The following is an 18,189-nucleotide window of genomic DNA, read 5'->3' as shown; positions in this document are numbered from 1 at the left end:
TGTGTGCATGTATCTGTGTATGTGTGCGTGCGTGTATCTGTATGTGTGTGCATGTATCTGTGTATGTGTGTGTGCATGTATCTGTGTATGCGTGTATCTGTGCAAGTGTGTGTGCATGTATCTGTGTATGTGTGTGCATGTATCTGTGTATGTGTGCATGCATGTATCTGTGTATGTGTGTGCATGTATCTGTGTATGTGTGTGTGCATGTATCTGTGTATGTGCATGTATCCGTGTATGTGTGTGCATGTATCTGTGTATGTGTGTGCATGTATCTGTGTATGTGTGTATGCATGTATCTGTGCAAGTGTGTGCATGTATCTGTGTATGTGTGTGCATGTATCTGTGTATGTGTGTGTGCATGTATCTGTGTATGCGTGTATGCATGTATCTGTGCAAGTGTGTGTGCATGTATCTGTGTATGTGTGTGCATGTATCTGTGTATGTGTGTGCATGTATCTGTGTATGTGTGCGTGCATGTATCTGTGTATGTGTGTGCATGTATCTGTGTATGTGTGTGTGCATGTATCTGTGTATGTGTGTGCATGTATCTGTGTATGTGTGTGCATGTATCTGTGTATGTGTGTATGCATGTATCTGTGCAAGTGTGTGCATGTATCTGTGTATGTGTGTGCATGTATCTGTGTATGTGTACGTGCATGTATCTGTGTATGTGTGTGCATGTATCTGTGTATGTGTATGTATCTGTGTATGTGTGCGTGCATGTATCTGTATCTGTGTGAGTGCAAGTATCTGTGTACGTGTGTGTGTGTCTGTGTACACATGGACCTGGCTGGGTGTGTACACTGGCTGGGACTTTGTCAACAGTATCTGTTCCCAATGTCGTAAACGAAACACTGTGCGCCACTTATGCTCTCTCCCCTTTCCCCGATTCCACTCCACTCCCCCTGACTCACCCCTGTCGGTACTGAGGCTCAATGCAAGCTGCCCATTGTCCTGCTCTGCTCCCCTGTGCTGTAGAGTTCGCCAAGGACAACCCCAAACCATGACACAAAGCCCACAGCTGCAAGCTAGCTTCAAACAATCGCAAACTGGGTGTCACCAGATTCTCCTGCACCAACTTTAACTTAAAGATGGGGCATAATGTAGAAACATTTTACACGAATGAGAATTCATAGTGTGCAAATATATCACCCGTATGAACAGTGTGCAAATATATCACCCATATGAATAGTGTGCAAATATATCACCCGTATGAATAGTGAGTAAATATATCACCCGTATGAATAGTGTGCAAATATATCACCCATATGAATAGTGTGCAAATATATCACCCCTATGAATAGTGTGTAAATATATCACCCGTATTAATAGTGTGTAAATATATCACCCGTATGAATAGTGTGCAAATATATCACCCGTATGAATAGTGTGCAAATATATCACCCGTATGAATAGTGTGCAAATATATCACCTGTATGAATAGTGAGTAAATATATCACCCGTATGAATAGTGTGTAAATATATCACCCGTATGAATAGTGTGCAAATATATCACCTGTATTAATAGTGTGTAAATATATCACCCGTATGAATAGTGTGTAAATATATCACCCGTATGAATAGTGTGCAAATATATCACCCGTATGAATAGTGAGTAAATATATCACCCGTATGAATAGTGAGTAAATATATCACCCGTATGAATAGTGTGTAAATATATCACCCGTATGAATAGTGAGTAAATATATCACCCGTATGAATAGTGAGTAAATATATCACCCGTATGAATAGTGAGTAAATATATCACCCGTATGAATAGTGAGTAAATATATCAGCCGTATGAACCTGGCACAGGTCAGAGCCGTACTCCATAAACCTCAAACACCCCATTTGCATCTCACCCACCATCAGGACATTGAAAGTTTGATCTGACTGAATTCACTCTCCCCACACACCACGGGCAGGACTCTGTGGGCGCGATTCTCCGCTGCCCACGACGGGTCAGAGAATAGCGGGAGGGCCTTCCCGACAATTTTCACGGCCTCCCACTATTCTCCTCCCCCCCCCCCTCGGCCGCCCCCCGACACGAATCGCTGCTCGCCGTTCTTTTTTTTTTTTTAATAAATTTAGATTACCCAATTATTTTTTCCAATTAAGGGGCAATTTAGCGTGGCCAATCCACCTACTCTGCACAGTTTTGGGTTGTGGGGGCGAAACCCACGCAGACACGGGGAGAATATGCAAACTCCACACGGACAGTGACCCAGAGCCGGGATCGAACCTGGGACCTCAGCGCCGTGAGGCGGTTGTGCTAACCACTAGGCCACCGTGCTGCCCCTGCTCGCCGTTCTTTACGGCGAACAGCGATTCTCCGCAGGCCGATGGGCCGAATACCGAGGAGTTTACAGCCGTCTTCACGGCCGCGATCACACCTGCTTTCAGCGTTCCTGAAAACGGCTGCAAAGTGCCCGTCCCGGACAACCATGGCACCGATTGGCATGGGCCTGCGATCGGTGGGCATCGATCGCGGGCAGCGGGTCCGATACCCACGCACTATTTGTTCTTCCGCCGCCTCGCAGGATCAGTCCGCGGGGCGGCTGAGGGGCATGACGGCCTGCGCATGCGCGGGTTTGACGCGTCTGCGTGATGACGTCATCCGCGCATGCGCGGGTTGGAGCTGTCCACCCGCGCATGCGCGGCTGACGTCATCGTGCGCGTCAGCCGCCGTGACTCTTGGCGGGCGGAGTTAGCGTCGCTCGCTAACTCCGCGTCGCCGTGATTCCCCCGGCCCCGATACTAGCCCCGCCCGGGGGTGGGAGAATCAGGTCCCGGACGGAGCTCGGAGGCTGGCGTGAAACACGGCCAGTTTCACACCAGCCTTCACGGTACGCCGGATTTGCGGAGAATCGCGCCCACGTTCCTTGGGCGGAGAATCTTCTTTTTAAGATGAAATCGGACGCTCCGCCCGCTCCAAAACAGCATCATCGGTGAGTGCGCCACATGCCGTTGGGACGGCACCTTAATGTCCTTCCCCGATGCTCCGCCCCCGATGGGCCGAGTTTCCGACCTCGCGTTTGATTCACGATCTCAGCGTGGTGGCTGCGGACTGTGTCCAACGCCGACACAGTTTGGGGGGGGGGAGCCGTGCTGCGGGGCGGGGGGGAGCCGTGCTGCGGGGCGGGGGGGGGGGGGGGGGGGTTTCGGCGAAGGCACGGAGAACTGGTGGGGGGTGACCCGGGGGTGGCGATAGGGTGTCTAAGGGGGCACTATCTGGCAGCTCGGGTCCGCTCACGGCCGGCACCATGTTGTACGGCGCGACCACTGCAGGTTGTTGCCGTTCGCATGCACGGCTACGGACTTGCCAGTTCTCCAGGCGTTTATATCGGGAAGGCCGTGCGCTTTACGTGGCACGGCTTCTGGCCCCTTACCGGTCGGATGATTGGTGTTGGGGCCTCACCGATTTTTCCCACGTAAAACACCACGGTTCCTCCAGACATAGCCCCAAAATCAGAGAATCTAGCCGCTCATTTCCCATCCTTGTGAGCTCCGTAAGATCCTGCACAGCGTGTTTGTATCCGTGTGTGTGTCCATGTGTCAAGGTATGTGCATGAGTGATATGTGTGTGTGCAAATATGCATCTCTGTGTGTGTTTGAGACTGTGTGTGTGTGTGTGTGTGTTTGAGACTGTGTGTGTGTGTGTGTGTTTGAGACTGTGTGTGTGTGTGTGTGTTTGAGACTGTGTGTGTGTTTGAGACTGTGTGTGTGTGTGTGTGTTTGAGACTGTGTGTGTGTGTGTGTGTTTGAGACTGTGTGTGTGTGTGTGTGTGTTTGAGACTGTGTGTGTGTGTGTGTGTGTGTTTGAGACTGTGTGTGTGTGTGTGTGTTTGAGACTGTGTGTGTGTGTGTGTTTGAGACTGTGTGTGTGTGTGTGTTTGAGACTGTGTGTATGTGTGTGACTGTGTGTATGTGTGTGACTGTGTGTATGTGTGTGACTGTGTGCAGTTGTGTGTGAGTGAGAGGAACTAGTTAATAGTGATGCTCCCAGTCTTACAGAAATTATAAAACAGCATTGCATTGCTTCATAAAAAGATTTAAATCATGTACAAATGATCGAGATATTGCTGTGTTGGAGTTCTGAGACCGCGTGATGGTGGCGGGGTGGGGGTCGGGGGGGGGGGGGGGGTGTTTAGATTCAGGATGACATCCACCCTCATCTCCCACTTCAATAAGCTCATGCTCAGGCATGTCTCCCCCCAGCTTGGTGGCCCTTGCTCTTTCCAAGGTAGAAGCCTCACTGATTAGACTTGCAGACTGTGTGTCTACACACCATCCAGGCTTCAGGAGAGATACCATCACAGACATACCAGCAGCCACTCCAACCAGGGAGCAGTGAGATACACATCCTGCAATCACCGTCTGATCACCCCATCAGGTTCCGCCCGCCCATGTCCGTTAGTATCAGAGACGTTTCCAGCACAGAGGAGGCCATTTGGCACGTTGGGCTGTGTTGGTTCTTTGAGAGAGCAAACAGTCCAACAGCTCCTGCCCATTTCCCATTGCCCTGAAAGTTATTATTGAACCAGCTTCCGCCGCCCTTTCAGACAGCAACCTCCAGATCACACCAATCACTGGGTGAAACAAACATCCTTATCTTCCTCTGATTCTTTTGATAACTGATTAATGCAACATTTTTACTGCCCCTCAGCCAAGGTGGCAGGAACTTGAAGGTGAGTTACCCGCGCCTGCCAACTCTCTGACAATTAATCATTAATTTTCTGGCAGTGCTTCCAAAACTCACAGAAATGTCACACGGGCTAAAACTTTATGGCTTTGAAACAAAGTCCGATTGAAGTTCCACAGAGGCTGGTGTTTCCAATTCATTGTCCACATTACAATCACTGCACACGGTACACTGGACGAGGTTAGAGGTCAGGGGCTGCTTAGTTTCCATAATGGAGAATTGAGTAAAGGACACTGATTTGCTGAATCCTGGATCTGTTTCGCTCTGTGATGGAGGTCACTTTGTGCTGGAGGGAGGATCCTATTAATGTAAATCGGCCCCAAAGTGACCTCCCAGACTGACCTCCATTGTGTAAAGAGGGGGTGGGTATTGGAGATTTGTTTCAAACACGAGCTTTCGGAGCGCAGCTCCTTCCTCAGGTGAATAAAGAGGTTTGTTCCGGAAACATATGTATAGACAAAGTCAGAGATGCCAGACAATGCTTGGAATGCGAGCATTTGCAGGTAATCAAATCATTACAGATCCAGAGATGGGGTAACCCCAGGTTAAAGAGGTGTGAATTGTCTCAAGCCAGGACAATTGGTAGGATTTCACAAGCCCAGGCTAGATGGTGGGGGGTGGATGTAATGCGACATGAATCCCATGTTGTGGTTAGTGGATAGCATCAGTGCTAACCACTGTGCCACCGTGTCACCCTAGAGGGTGGTGAATTTGTCAAACTTGCTGCCGCATAGTGCGGTGGCATCTGAGTCATTAAATGCTTTCAAGAAAGAAAGAAATATATTTTTGATTTTGAAAAACGGGTTAAAGGGATTATAGGGAAAGGGTGGGGAGATGGATTTGAGACCAGGAAGTGATGGGCCATGATCTGATTGAATGCGGAGAGGGCGAGAAGGGCTGAGTTGCCTAATTCCTATGTTGCTATGTGCTGGGGTGTTCAGGTACAGTCAGGATGTCCAGAATCACAGCTGCTGTTCTTTTTTCCTCGTCGCCAGTATAAAAACCCAGGAGGCCCGAGAAGGTAAATTAAACAACATTTAAATTGTAAACATAAAGTAAAGGCTGCAGTGCCGCTTACAGCTCACAGGTCCCCATCGGACCACTGGATATGCCGGCCAATCAGAGCCGGCCTTTTAAGGATAAACATGTAAACCCCGGCTGGGCAGGCCTCTGTGTGTCTCCATGGGTCTGTGAGGGTTATTGACGTCAGCTGCCCACATATCGCATATGGCTTGGCATCCAACTTTGAGTGATCACATTCAAAAGAACAAAGAACAAAGAAAAGTACAGCACAGGAACAGGCCCTTCGGCCCTCCAAGCCTGTGCTGACCATGTTGCCCGTCTAAACTAAAATCTTCTACAGTTCCTGGGTCCGTATCCCTCTAATCCCATCCTATTCATGTATTTGTCAAGATGCCCCTTAAATGTCACTATCGTCCCAGCTTCCACCACCTCCTCCGGCAGCGAGTTCCAGGCACCCACTACCCTCTGTGTAAAAAACTTGCCTCGTACATCTCCTCTAAACCTTGCCCCTCGCACCTTAAACCTATGCCCCCTAATAATTCACCCCTCTACCCTGGGGAAAAGTCTCTGACTATCCATTTTGTCTATGCCCCTCATAATTTTGTAGACCTCTATCAGGTCGCCCCTCAACCTCCGTCGTTCCAGTGAGAACAAACCGAGTTTATTCAACCTCTCCCCATAGCTAATGCCCTCCATACCAGGCAACATCCTGGTAAATCTCTTCTACACCCTCTCTAGGGGCTGTTTAGCACAGGGCTAAATCGCTGGCTTTGAAAGCAGACCAAGCAGGCCAGCAGCACGGTTCGATTCCCGTAACGGCCTCCCCGAACAGGCGCCGTAATGTGGCGACTAGGGGCTTTTCACAGTAACTTCATTTGAAGCCTACTCGTGACAATAAGCAATTTTCATTTCATTTTTCATTTCTAAAGCCTCCACATCCTTCTGGTAGTGTGGCGACCAGAATTGAACACTATAAGTGTGGCCTAACTAAGGTTCTATACAGCTGCAACATGACTTGCCAATTTTTATACTCAATGCCCCGAAGCCTCCTGTGAAACACATTGGAACAGTTTAGTACGTTACCCAAAGGTGCGATATAAATGTAAGTTGTTATTGTATAAAGCATCGTGGGACAGGCTGGGGCAGAGGGTCAGTTCCTGTCCCTCAGTTTGAATGTTTGTAAGTAACTGTTAGTAATCCCTACCACGATGGGAGGATGTGGGGGTCTGGAGTCACGAAGAGACCCTGACACTGGGGCGAGACAAATGGACCATTGATTTCAGACACTTGCATTTGGAGGTGGAAGGGTGTCAGTGAAGGCCACCCGCCCATCGCGACATTGATTCACTCTCCAGTCTCGCTCTTTCTTCCAGGGAAAGATCAAGCACCAGGTGAATGGGAACTGCGTTGATTTTTCCAACCCGCAGGGTCTGGGCGTTCAGGAGTTGGTCAGACGCAGAAGGCAGCAGAGACAGGCAGCCCGCTCCCGCACAGCGAGGCAGCGTCTACGGAGAGTCCGGCACAGAAAGGTTGGTTTCACCAGAGGAACTCTGACCTCACAGGGCAGGGGTCATGACAGGATGGAGAGGGTCATGGGTGCACTGACAGCAAAGAGCAGCAGAGTGTGTTGATGAATTGCACCTGTCTGACCCATATTTTGGACCATGTAATAATACTAATAATAATCTTTATTGCCACAAATGAAAATAAAATGAATGAAAATCGCTTATTGTCACAAGTAGGCTTACATTAACACTGCAGTGACGTTACTGTGAAAAGCCCCTAGTCGCCACATTCCGGCGCCTGTACACAGAGGGAGAATTCAGAATGTCCAATTCACCCAACAAGCACATCTTTCGGGACTTGTGGGAGGAAACCGGAGCGCCCGGAGGAAACCCACGCAGACACGGGGAGAACGTGCAGACTCCGCACAGACAGTGACCCAAGCCGGGAATCGAACCTGGGACCCTGGAGCTGTGAAGCAACCAACTCCCATAACGAATGTGTTTCGCCATGTCTTCCCGGTGCTCGCAGCTCTGAGAAACACAATGCTATAAAATACAACCCGTGTTTGATCAGGAGCCCCAAGGCGGAACGTGCGGCCGATGCTGCACAGAGCCCCGTTTTTCACACTGAGGCAATCAGGCTGATCGTCAAGCCACCCAAAGTGACCCCCGACCCCCCCACAAGTTCCAGCGCACCATGGGGGGGGGGGGGGGGGGGGGGGGAGACACCCCAGGCCCGATCACACACGTGCAAAAAATACCAGCTTGGCACCAGCAAAGCAGAATGCCACCGTGCTAAAGGCAATGCACCTGTGGCCTCTGATCCCCTGGGAGACCCCCACAAATGCCATTCCATCTGGTCCCCATTTGGGGAGCCCAGTACTGAATGGCACTCACCTGTGGTGTCCAAGTCAAAGGACATTGATCCCACGCCTCGGGTACCTCTGGAATCTGCACATTAAAGTAAGATTAGCTGTCTCGCTCTAATATGTTGAGTTGCGAAAAAGTGATGACGCCCACAAGGGGCAGGATTTACATTGCGACGTCAAGAGAGATCGCATTGGATCTTGTGAGACGTTATGAGCCAGGTTGATCCCGGGAGCGGGGTTTCCAGGCTAGTATCGGTCACACTGCACTGCAGCCAGCTGCTTTTAGGGCACAGTGTGACCATGAAATCACACCTAATAGCGTTCCTTAAATAAGGTGGCCAGGGGGGCATGGTAGCATAGTGGTTAGCACTGTTGCTTCACAGCTCCAGGGTCCCAGGTCCAATTCCGGCTTGGAGGAAGGAAGCGAATGCACTGCAGTCAAATTTGCAGACTACACAAAAATAGATGGAAAGGCAAGTTGTGAGGGAGAAACAGACAGTTTGCAAAGAGATATTGATAGGTTAAGTAAGTGAGCCAAAAGTTGATAAATGGAGTAGAATGTGGAAAAATGTGAAGTTGTTCATTTTGGAAGAGAGACTGTCTGTGCGGAGTCTGCACGTCCTCCCCGTGTGTGCGTGGGTTTCCTCCGGGTGCTCCGGTTTCCTCCCACAGTCCAAAGACGTGCAGGTTAGGTGGATTGGCCATGATAAATTGCCCTTAGTGTCCATAAATGTTAGGTGGGGTTACAGGGATGAGGTGGCAGTGTGGGATTAGGTAGGGTGCTTTTTCAAAGGGCCTGTGCAGACTCGATGGGCCGAATGGCCTCCTTCTGCACTGTAAATTCTATGATTCTATGAAATCTGCTCACAGTACTCCAGATTTTCCAGATGGTCTCACCAGTAACTTGCAATGATGCAGCAAGACCTGATTCTTATACTTCAATCCTTTCAAGAAGGAGGTAGATTTATTTCTGATCTTTTTAAAAACAGCTTAATGGGATATGGGGAACAGGAGGGGAGATGGATTTGAGACCAGGGAGAGATCAGCCATGATCGGTTTGAATGGCGGAGCAGGCTCGAAGGGCTGAATTGCCGACTTCCGCTTTTCTATCCGCCAATCCCCTTGAAATCAGTCTTCCTGATTACCTGCTGCGCCTGTGTTAGTTTTTTGTGTTTTGTCCCCAAGTGCCCCCCAAGTCACTTTCTGAAGTTTTTCTCCATTTAAATAACACTCTGTTTTTTTGTACTCCCTTCCAAAATGAACAACATCACATTTTTCCACATTCTACTCCATTTATCAACTTTTGGCTCACTTACTTAACCTATCAATATCTCTTTGCAAACTGTCTGTTTCTCCCTCACAACTTGCCTTTCCATCTATTTTTGTGTCGTCTGCAAATTTGGCTTCAGTACATTCGCTTCCTTCCTCCAAGTCATTAATATAAATTGTAAACAGTGTCGGTCCCAGCACTGATCCCTGTGGGAACCCACTGGTTACAGATCACCAACCTGAAAACCCTTATCCCCTCTCGCTGTTTCCTGCCCATTGGCCAATTCTCTGTCCGTGACGATATACTACCTCCAACACCATGGGCTCTTATCTTGTGACCTTTTGTGAGTTACTTTGTCGAATACCTTCTGGAAGTCTAAATATAACACATCTACTGGTTCCCCTCGATCCACTCTGGTTGAGACTTCCTCAAAAAACTCTCTTAAATTAGTCATCACGATTTCCCTTTCATGAAGCTATCCTCACTCTGATTGGATTATGATTTTCCCAATGTGCTGCTATTACTTCCTGAATAATTGATTCCAACATTTTTCCAACAATAGATGTGAGGTTAAACGGACGATAGTTACCTGTTTTTTTGCCTCCCTCCCTTTTTGAACAGGGTGTCACATTGACAGTTTTCCAATCCTCCGGTACTTCTCCAGAATCCAAGGATGTTTGGAAAATTACAACCATTGCATCCACTATCTCTGTAGCTACTACTTTTAGGATCTTAGGGTGCAAGCTATCAGAGCCAGGGGACTTAACTGCCTTTGTCCCCATTACTTAGTCTAATATTGCTTCTCCAGTGATGATGATGGTTTTTAATCCCTCCCCCGTATTCTTTAGTATTAATGGAATGTTCGAAGTATCTTCCACCGTAAAGACTGGTGCAAAATATCTGTCTAACCCCTCTGACATTTCCCTGTTTCCCATAACTATCTCCCCAGATTCATTTTCTAAGCGGTCAGTATTCACTTTGACCTCTCTCTTCCTTTTTATATTGTTAAAGAAGCTCCTGTTGGTGAATTGGACGTTTTGAATTCTCCCCCATGGGCAACACGGTAGCGCAGTGGTTAGCACTGTTGCTTCACAGCTCCAGGGTCCCAGGTTCGATTCCCGGCTTGGGTCACTGTCTGTGCGGAGTCTATCGTTCTCCCCGTGTCTGTGTGGGTTTCCTCCGGGTGCTCCGGTTTCCTCCCACAAGTCCCGAAAGATGTGCTGTTAGGTGAATTGGACATTCTGAATTCTCCCTCTGTGTACCCGAACAGGCGCCGGAATGTGGCGACTAGGGGCTTTTCACAGTAACTTCATTGGAATGTTAATGTAAGCCGATTTAAACTCTAATAAAGATTATGAGTATCTTATTCTCAGTTTTTATATTTGTTGGTAGTTTTCCCTCGCAGTTTAGTTTCTCCCTCATTATTATCCCCTTTCCTGGATTCCGAATGTTTCCCAGTCTTCGGGTCTATCGCTGACTTTTGCCGGCTTCAAGGTTTTTTCTTTCAGTTTAATACTCCTCTTGGTTAGCCGTGGTTGGTTTATCTCTCTCTTCGAATCGTTCCTCCTCACTGGGATGTATTTTTACTGAGAGTCATTAATTACCTCCCTTAATTCCTGGCCAACATTTATCTTTCAACTTGGTTAACTCTCACCTGATCCTCTGAAGTAGCAGATTAACACATTCAGTTTGCACCCAGCCCATGACCAGTGCTTCACCAACACCTTCCCAGGGTAACGAGAATAGGCAACAAACACCAGACTTTCTAGTGATGAATTATTAAAAATCACTGGGCGGCACGGTGGTTAGCACTGCTGCCTCACAGTGCCAGGGACCCGAACAGCACAGTGGCACAGTGGGTAGCACTGCTGCCTCACAGCACCAGGGACCCGGGTCGGCACGGTGGCACAGTGGGTAGCACTGCTGCCTCAGTGCCAGGGACCCGGGGTGGCACAGTGGCACAGTGGGTAGCACTGCTGCCTCACAGCACCAGGGACCCGGGTCGGCACGGTGGCACAGTGGGTAGCACTGCTGCCTCACAGCGCCAGGGACCCGGGGTGGCACAGTGGCACAGTGGGTAGCACTGCTGCCTCACAGCGCCAGGGACCCGGGGTGGCACAGTGGCACAGTGGGTAGCACTGCTGCCTCACAGCGCCATGGACCCGGGGTGGCACAGTGGGTAGCACTGCTGCCTCACAGCGCCAGGGACCCGGGGTGGCACAGTGGCACAGTGGGTAGCACTGCTGCCTCACAGCACCAGGGACCCGGGGTGGCACAGTGGTTAGCACTGCTGCCTCACAGCACCAGGGACCCGGGGTGGCACAGTGGTTAGCACTGCTGCCTCACAGCACCAGGGACCCGGGGTGGCACAGTGGTTAGCACTGCTGCCTCACAGCGCCAGGGACCCAAACAGCACAGTGTTTAGCACTGCTGCCTCACAGTGCCAGGGACCCGGGGTGGCACAGTGGCACAGTGTTTAGCACTGCTGCCTCACAGTGCCAGGGACCCGGGGTGGCTCAGTGGCACAGTGGTTAGCACTGCTGCCTCACAGTGCCAGGGACCCGAACGGCACAGTGGCACAGTGGTTAGCACTGCTGCCTCACAGTGCCAGGGACCCGTGGTGGCACAGTGGCACAGTGGTTAGCACTGCTGCCTCACAGCGCCATGGACCCGGGGTGGCACAGTGGCACAGTGGTTAGCACTGCTGCCTCACAGCGTCAGGGACCCGGGGTGGCACAGTGGCCCAGTGGTTAGCACTGCTGCCTCACAGTGCCAGGGACCCGAACGGCACAGTGGCACAGTGGGTGGCACTGCTGCCTCACAGTGCCAGGGACCCGTGGTGGCACAGTGGCACAGTGGTTAGCACTGCTGCCTCACAGCGCCATGGACCCGGGGTGGCACAGTGGCACAGTGGTTAGCACTGCTGCCTCACAGCGTCAGGGACCCGGGGTGGCACAGTGGCCCAGTGGTCAGCACTGCTGCCTCACAGCTCAAAGGCTGCAGGTTCAATTCCGGCCTCGAGTGATTGGCTGTGCGGAATCTGCACTTTCTCCCCGTGTGTGCGTGGGTTTCCTCCGGGTGCTCCGGTTTCCACCCACAGTCCAAAGATGTGCAGGTTAGGGGATTTGGCCGTGATCAATAGCCCTTAGTGTCCAAAGGTTAAGTTACGGGAATAGGGCGGGGGTGATAGGAAGTGGGCATGGGCCGGGTGCTCTTTCGAAGGGACGATGCTGACTTGATGGGCTGAATGGCCTCCTCCTGCATTGTAGAGATTCTATGATTATTCCAGACGCATCACTCAGGTGAAGCTGTGAGGGAGATTGAAGTCCCAGCGTTTAATGTTTTTTATCCAAACTGAGGAAGAGCCTGAAAGAATTTCAAATCACGACCAGAATCAATGGGGTGAATTCACCGCCTCCCCGTCCGCAGGTTCCTCGGCCGCACGCCCTCTCCGGCAGCGTACCCCCCGGCCGCACGCCCTCGCCGGCACGGGATTCTCTGTCCCGCCTGCAGCGTACCCCCCGGCCGCACGCCCTCTCCGGCAGCGTACCCCCCGGCCGCAGGTTTCCCAGCTGCAGGTTCCTCGGCCGCACGCCCTCGCCGGCACGGGATTCTCTGTCCCGCCTGCAGCGTTACCCCCAGCCGCAGGTTTCCCGGCCGCAGGTTTCCCGGCCGCAGGTTTCCCGGCCGCAGGTTTCCCGGCCGCAGGTTTCCCAGCCGCAGGTTTCCCGGCCGCAGGTTTCCCGGCCGCAGGTTTCCCGGCCGCAGGTTTCCCGGCCGCAGGTTTCCCGGCCGCAGGTTTCCCAGCCGCGGGTTTCCCGGCCGCAGGTTTCCCGGCCGCAGGTTTCCCGGCCGCAGGTTTCCCAGCCGCAGGTTTCCCAGCCGCAGGTTTCCAGGCCGTAGGTTTCCCGGCACGGTGGGGCGGCTGGATCGGAGAATCCCGCTGCCAGCGAGCCGCGTGGCCGAGGAACCTGCGGCTGGGAAGGCGGAGAACTCACCCAATATTCCTGTCCCTCTCTCTGTGAATCTGATTGGATCGTTCCTATTGCCGCTACCTGAACCCTCAGAAGTTGTTTTTGTTCCTGATTGCAGGCGTTTGTGCAAATTGTCAGCCGGGAGCGACACCCCCACAAGATGATCACATGGAGCGGCCCAGGCTTCGCACGGGTCCAGGATGGAGCAGGCCTGAAGTTTCATGTCAATGACATCCCCTATGCCATGGATTACAACCTGCTGGTGCGCTACGAGCCTGAGGTAGGGGCATTGGCCACGAGGGGCTAGGGGGCAAGGCTGGGATTGTAACCGGTTTGTAAATTGGATCTGAGCTTCCTGAGGGCAATGGGGCAGGAATCTGGTTAAATCTCCAACTTTCTGAAAAGGAAATGAAATTCCATCTCCCTGAAAATCTGTGTCTTCGCTCTTGGGATATTGGAACTTTTACACAAAATACAGCAAATTCACATTGAGATTCCCCTCTCGCTCTACACACACCCTCTCACACACAACTCCTCTCGCACACATACCTCCCCTCGCACACACACACCCTCACTCACACCCCCCTTTGCACACACACACGCACCCTCGCACACACAACCCCTCTCACACACAACCCCTCTCGCACACATACCTCCCCTCGCACACACACACCCTCACTCACACCCCCCTTTGCACACACACACGCACCCTCGCACACACAACCCCTCTCACACACAACCCCTCTCGCACACATACCTCCCCTCGCACACACACACCCTCACTCACACCCCCCTTTGCACACACACACGCACCCTCGCACACACAACCCCTTGCTCACACCCCCTTGCTCACACCCCCCTTTGCACACACACACGCACCCTCGCACACACAACCCCTTGCTCACACCCCCTTGCTCACAACCCCCTTGCACGCACCTTCCTTTGGTCACACCCTCCTTGCACACACACCCCTTCACGCACACACCCCCTCACACACACCCTCCATTGCACACATACCCCTCCTCACACACACCCCACTTGCTCACACACCCATCGCTCACACACACCCTGACTCACCCCCTTCATTCACACCCTGCCTCGCTCACCCCCTCACACACGCCCACCTCGCTCACACTCCCTTTCTCACACACACCCTTGTTCACATTGCCCCTCGCTCACACCTCCCCTCGCTCACACCCCCCTTTGCTCACACCTCCCCTCACCCACCTCCCTCACTCACCCCCCTCACTCACCCCCCTCACTCACCCCCCTCGCTGACACCCCCCTTTGCTCACACCTCCCATCGCTTACACCTCCCCTTCGCTCATATCACCTCCTCGCTCAAAACCTCCCCTTCGCCCCCCCTTCCTTCCCCCCCTTCCTCCCCCCCCCCCCCCCCCCCCCCCCCCCCCCCACCCCCCAAGAATGGTTCCAGGGATGAGAAACTTCAGTGATGAGGGTAGATTGGAGAGGTTTGACTATTTTCCCTGGAGGGAAGACTGAGAAGACTTGATGGAGATGTTCAAAATCATCTGGGGGCTGGACAGAGTAGACGGGGAGAAACTGTTCCCACTCGGGAAAGGATCAAGAACGAGAGGGACCGATTGAAGGTGATTTGCAAAAGAAGCAAATGCGATGTGAGAATAAACCTTTCCCCACAGCGGGTGGTTGGGATCTGGAATACTCGGCCTGGGAGTGTGGTGGGAGCAGGTTCAATCCAGAAGAGAATCGATGATTACCTGTATGGAAGCAATGTTTGGGGTCTGGGGAACAGGCTGGGGAACAGCACTGAGTCAAGTTGCTCATTTGGAGAGCTGGTGCAGACAGGATGGCCTCATTCTGCACCGTAACCATTCTGCCATCCTGTGATGTGGCAGCTGTTATTTAATTGTTTGGTGCTAACAGTTTCCTCTTGTTCCCCTCTCCCTCAGTCTGCAGAAGATTGGGAAGCAATAATCAGTATTTACACAGTGGACTTACCCATCAGTCATCGCTGTGGAAATCTCCTACCTCACGGCCAACCTTACAGAGTGACTCTACATCACACAGAGAGGTAGGTCCCGCATTCACCCGGGTCACTGGCCATTGTGGAGACAGAGTGTTGCTGCAACTGGCTGTTACAAGCAGGAGCTCTGCTCTGGAGTAATCTCAGGATTACTCCCTGTGCCACGTGCCAGTGAGGCTAGAAATAGGAGGTTAGTGCAGCTAAACACGTGGCTAAACTGCTGGTGTAGGAGGGAGGCTTTCAGATTTCTGGGCCATTGGGATCTCCTCCGGGCAGGTGGGACCTGTACAAGAAGGATGGGTTACATCTAAACTGGAGAGGCACTAATTTGGGGCAATGCAATGGGCTGTAATGCCCTCTGTGCTGTACCTTCCTCCCATCACAGGAGTTTTCAATATTTATTCCCTCGTCCCATTCATTTCAGTTTATGTTAAAGATGAACAGAATCGTTAAATAGCCTCAGCCAATCTTATCCCGTCTTCACTCGTTGCAAGAACAACCTTTCTCAAGTGACTTAATTTGTTGTAACTCGCCAATTTTACTCCAGCTCACGGTTATTTATTGATCACCACCTGAAGGTTAACTGTGAAAGGACAATTCACACTCTCCCTTAATTAGGCAACAAAGGACTGGAATTGTGCAGCCAGGTCCACAGAGTTGTGTCTGGCTGCCCACTGCTTGTGGAGGTTCCACGCTCTCTTCCATTGCGCGCAGGGCAGAATCTCTGACTGGGGTCTGTCACATCGACTCACATCATAGCATTGAAATTGAAAATCGCTTATTGTCACGAGTAGGCTTCAATGAAGTTACTGTGAAAAGCCCCTAGTCGCCACATTCCGGCGCCTGTCCGGGGAGGCTGATACGGGCATTGCTCAAAGGCAATTAATGGACCGTAAACTTTTCAAGATTAAAAAAACGTTAGTGCAGTGAGTTGGAAACATGTAAATGCTCAGCAAAGTTCTGTAAATTCTCCCAGAGATAAAGAGGGCCAGCATTCAGTGGGGACCAGTGTTATATTTGGAAGTATTAGGAACTAATTGTGATGTGGCGATACATCCTGCGTTGCCATATAGACTGTCGCACTGGGGTGAGCGATGATGTGTCATCGATGAGACCCGCAGGAGATGCACTCGATAGTTCTGCAGCATTTTCACTCTAAAGTCTGATTATTTTTAATTTACGGGCACCAGGAAACAGCAACAGTCAGAGTATGAAACATTCCAAACACTCGCTGACTTTAATCTCCAATGTTACTGACTCTGAATCAGCATTGTGCAACATTACAGGCATAAAGGAGCGAATGTGACCAGCAGATCAAATATTCCTGGGTGGATGAAGGAACTTGGCTTCAACTAAATCACATATTCAGCCGCAGAGGAGATTAGTGCAAATATTTGAAACTGGGGGTTCGATCGAACGGAAATGTTTCCGAGCGCGATCTACTCGAGTGGGGTCAGAATCACACAGCGCGAGATTAGCCGGGTGTTTCCTGGAGCTCGGAGACCCAAGAAACAGACTGCTCTCTGCCGCCCATCCGGATAGATCGGGGGTCTCAGTGGGGAAGTCCCGGGCGATGCCGAACTTGGCCCCAGTTTCTGCGCCGGGGGAGATCTGGGAGATATGGGGGGCTTTAGTCAGGGGTCTCTGCGCGGGGGGGGTTCCTTTAGTTACAGGGTTCTGGGGATGCCTCCCTATCAAGGGTATTACTTGGGAAGGGGTTCTCCCATTTTGGGGTCTCCGGGAGCAGCAGGACGCGAGGGGAGGGGTCTGGTAGAGGAGGGGTGGGCAGGCAATGCATTGTGGGGGGACATGGCACCGAGATGGACTTTGGGAACAACTCCCTGATGGAGTTACCCCTTGGCCCACGCGAGGCCCACCACCTCAGGCTCACGTTTGGTGAGACCTGCAGTGATTCCCGGTCCTGGGGACTGGAGAATCCTGGAGGGAAGGAGGTTAGGAGGCCGGCCCGCTGAATGGATTCAAATGGATTCATTAAGACCCAACTGCGTTCATTTACATCTCCCGCTGGCTGGGAGGGCGTGTACCTCGATCCCACCACCGGGGGCAGGAGTGAGGGGTGGCAGAACATTGTGTTCGGAGTGACGCCCACCTACATCCGGCTCCGATCCACTTTTTCAATTCTCCGCCGTATCGGGGCCCCTGTTACCAGCAGCGAATGCCACCCCCCCCTGTGTATACTGTAGACAAAGGCAGTCCCTGGGCTGGATTCTCCGTCAGCGGATCAGAGAATGCCACCCCCCCGTGTATACTGTAGACAAAGGCAGTCCCTGGGCTGGATTCTCCGTCAGCGGATCAGAGAATGCCACCCCCCGTGTATACTGTAGACAAAGGCAGTCCCTGGGCTGGATTCTCCGTCAGTGGATCTGCACTGTGACAGGAACGCACTCACGCCCGGGGGTTTCCGACAGCGTGGGGGTGCCCACAATGGGAAACCCCATTGGCTGGCTGCCGGGTTGGAGAATCCCACTGCCAACGGGGAAGCATCGCACCAGTGGCTGCCGAGGGAGGGGGGGGGGGGGGGGGGTAGGGACCAGAGAGGCGTGACCGTGGGCTGCTGGGCCGGACACTGGCCGTGCTGGTTGGGGTTGGAGGGGTGCCCTGCCAGGGCCGGGGGGTGGGGGGTCTGACGAGGGAACAGGCCAAGTGGCCGGGGTGGCCCCTCGGGACTGGGGCAGTGTCCAGCTACTCACCTCACTGACCCCACTGACCCCCACTTTGGGCCCTGGTCCTGCAGACTGACACCAGCTGTATAGATGCCCCCCCCCCCCCCCGCTCCTCACCCGCCACCACCCAACAGGGCACCACGCAGCCCACCTG

At 52.1% G+C, this 18,189-nt stretch overlaps 2 protein-coding genes across 2 annotated transcripts in view; one reads left to right on the top strand and one right to left on the bottom strand.

Moving 5' to 3' along the window:
• aldh1l1 (aldehyde dehydrogenase 1 family, member L1) overlaps positions 1-15,431 on the bottom strand; it is a 280,087-nt gene extending 264,656 nt beyond the window's left edge. Inside the window, exon 1 of the mRNA XM_038812102.1 lies at positions 15,327-15,431. The gene's annotated coding sequence lies outside the window, so the exon portion shown is untranslated. The remainder of the gene's footprint in view (positions 1-15,326) is intronic.
• The window catches only part of lamb2l (laminin, beta 2-like), a 268,095-nt gene that overhangs the window by 125,030 nt on the left and 124,876 nt on the right, over positions 1-18,189 (top strand). The window contains exons 16-18 of the mRNA XM_038812008.1: positions 7,102-7,257; positions 13,465-13,626; positions 15,278-15,399. Coding sequence (XP_038667936.1) covers positions 7,102-7,257; positions 13,465-13,626; positions 15,278-15,399 — 440 coding nt within the window. The remainder of the gene's footprint in view (positions 1-7,101; positions 7,258-13,464; positions 13,627-15,277; positions 15,400-18,189) is intronic.

The sequence above is a fragment of the Scyliorhinus canicula genome, chromosome 11, assembly GCF_902713615.1.
Source record: "Scyliorhinus canicula chromosome 11, sScyCan1.1, whole genome shotgun sequence".
NCBI classification, from domain to species: Eukaryota; Metazoa; Chordata; class Chondrichthyes; order Carcharhiniformes; family Scyliorhinidae; genus Scyliorhinus; species Scyliorhinus canicula.
The sequence above is the reverse complement of the archived record's forward strand: the minus strand, read 5'-3'. Positions and strand labels throughout refer to the sequence as shown.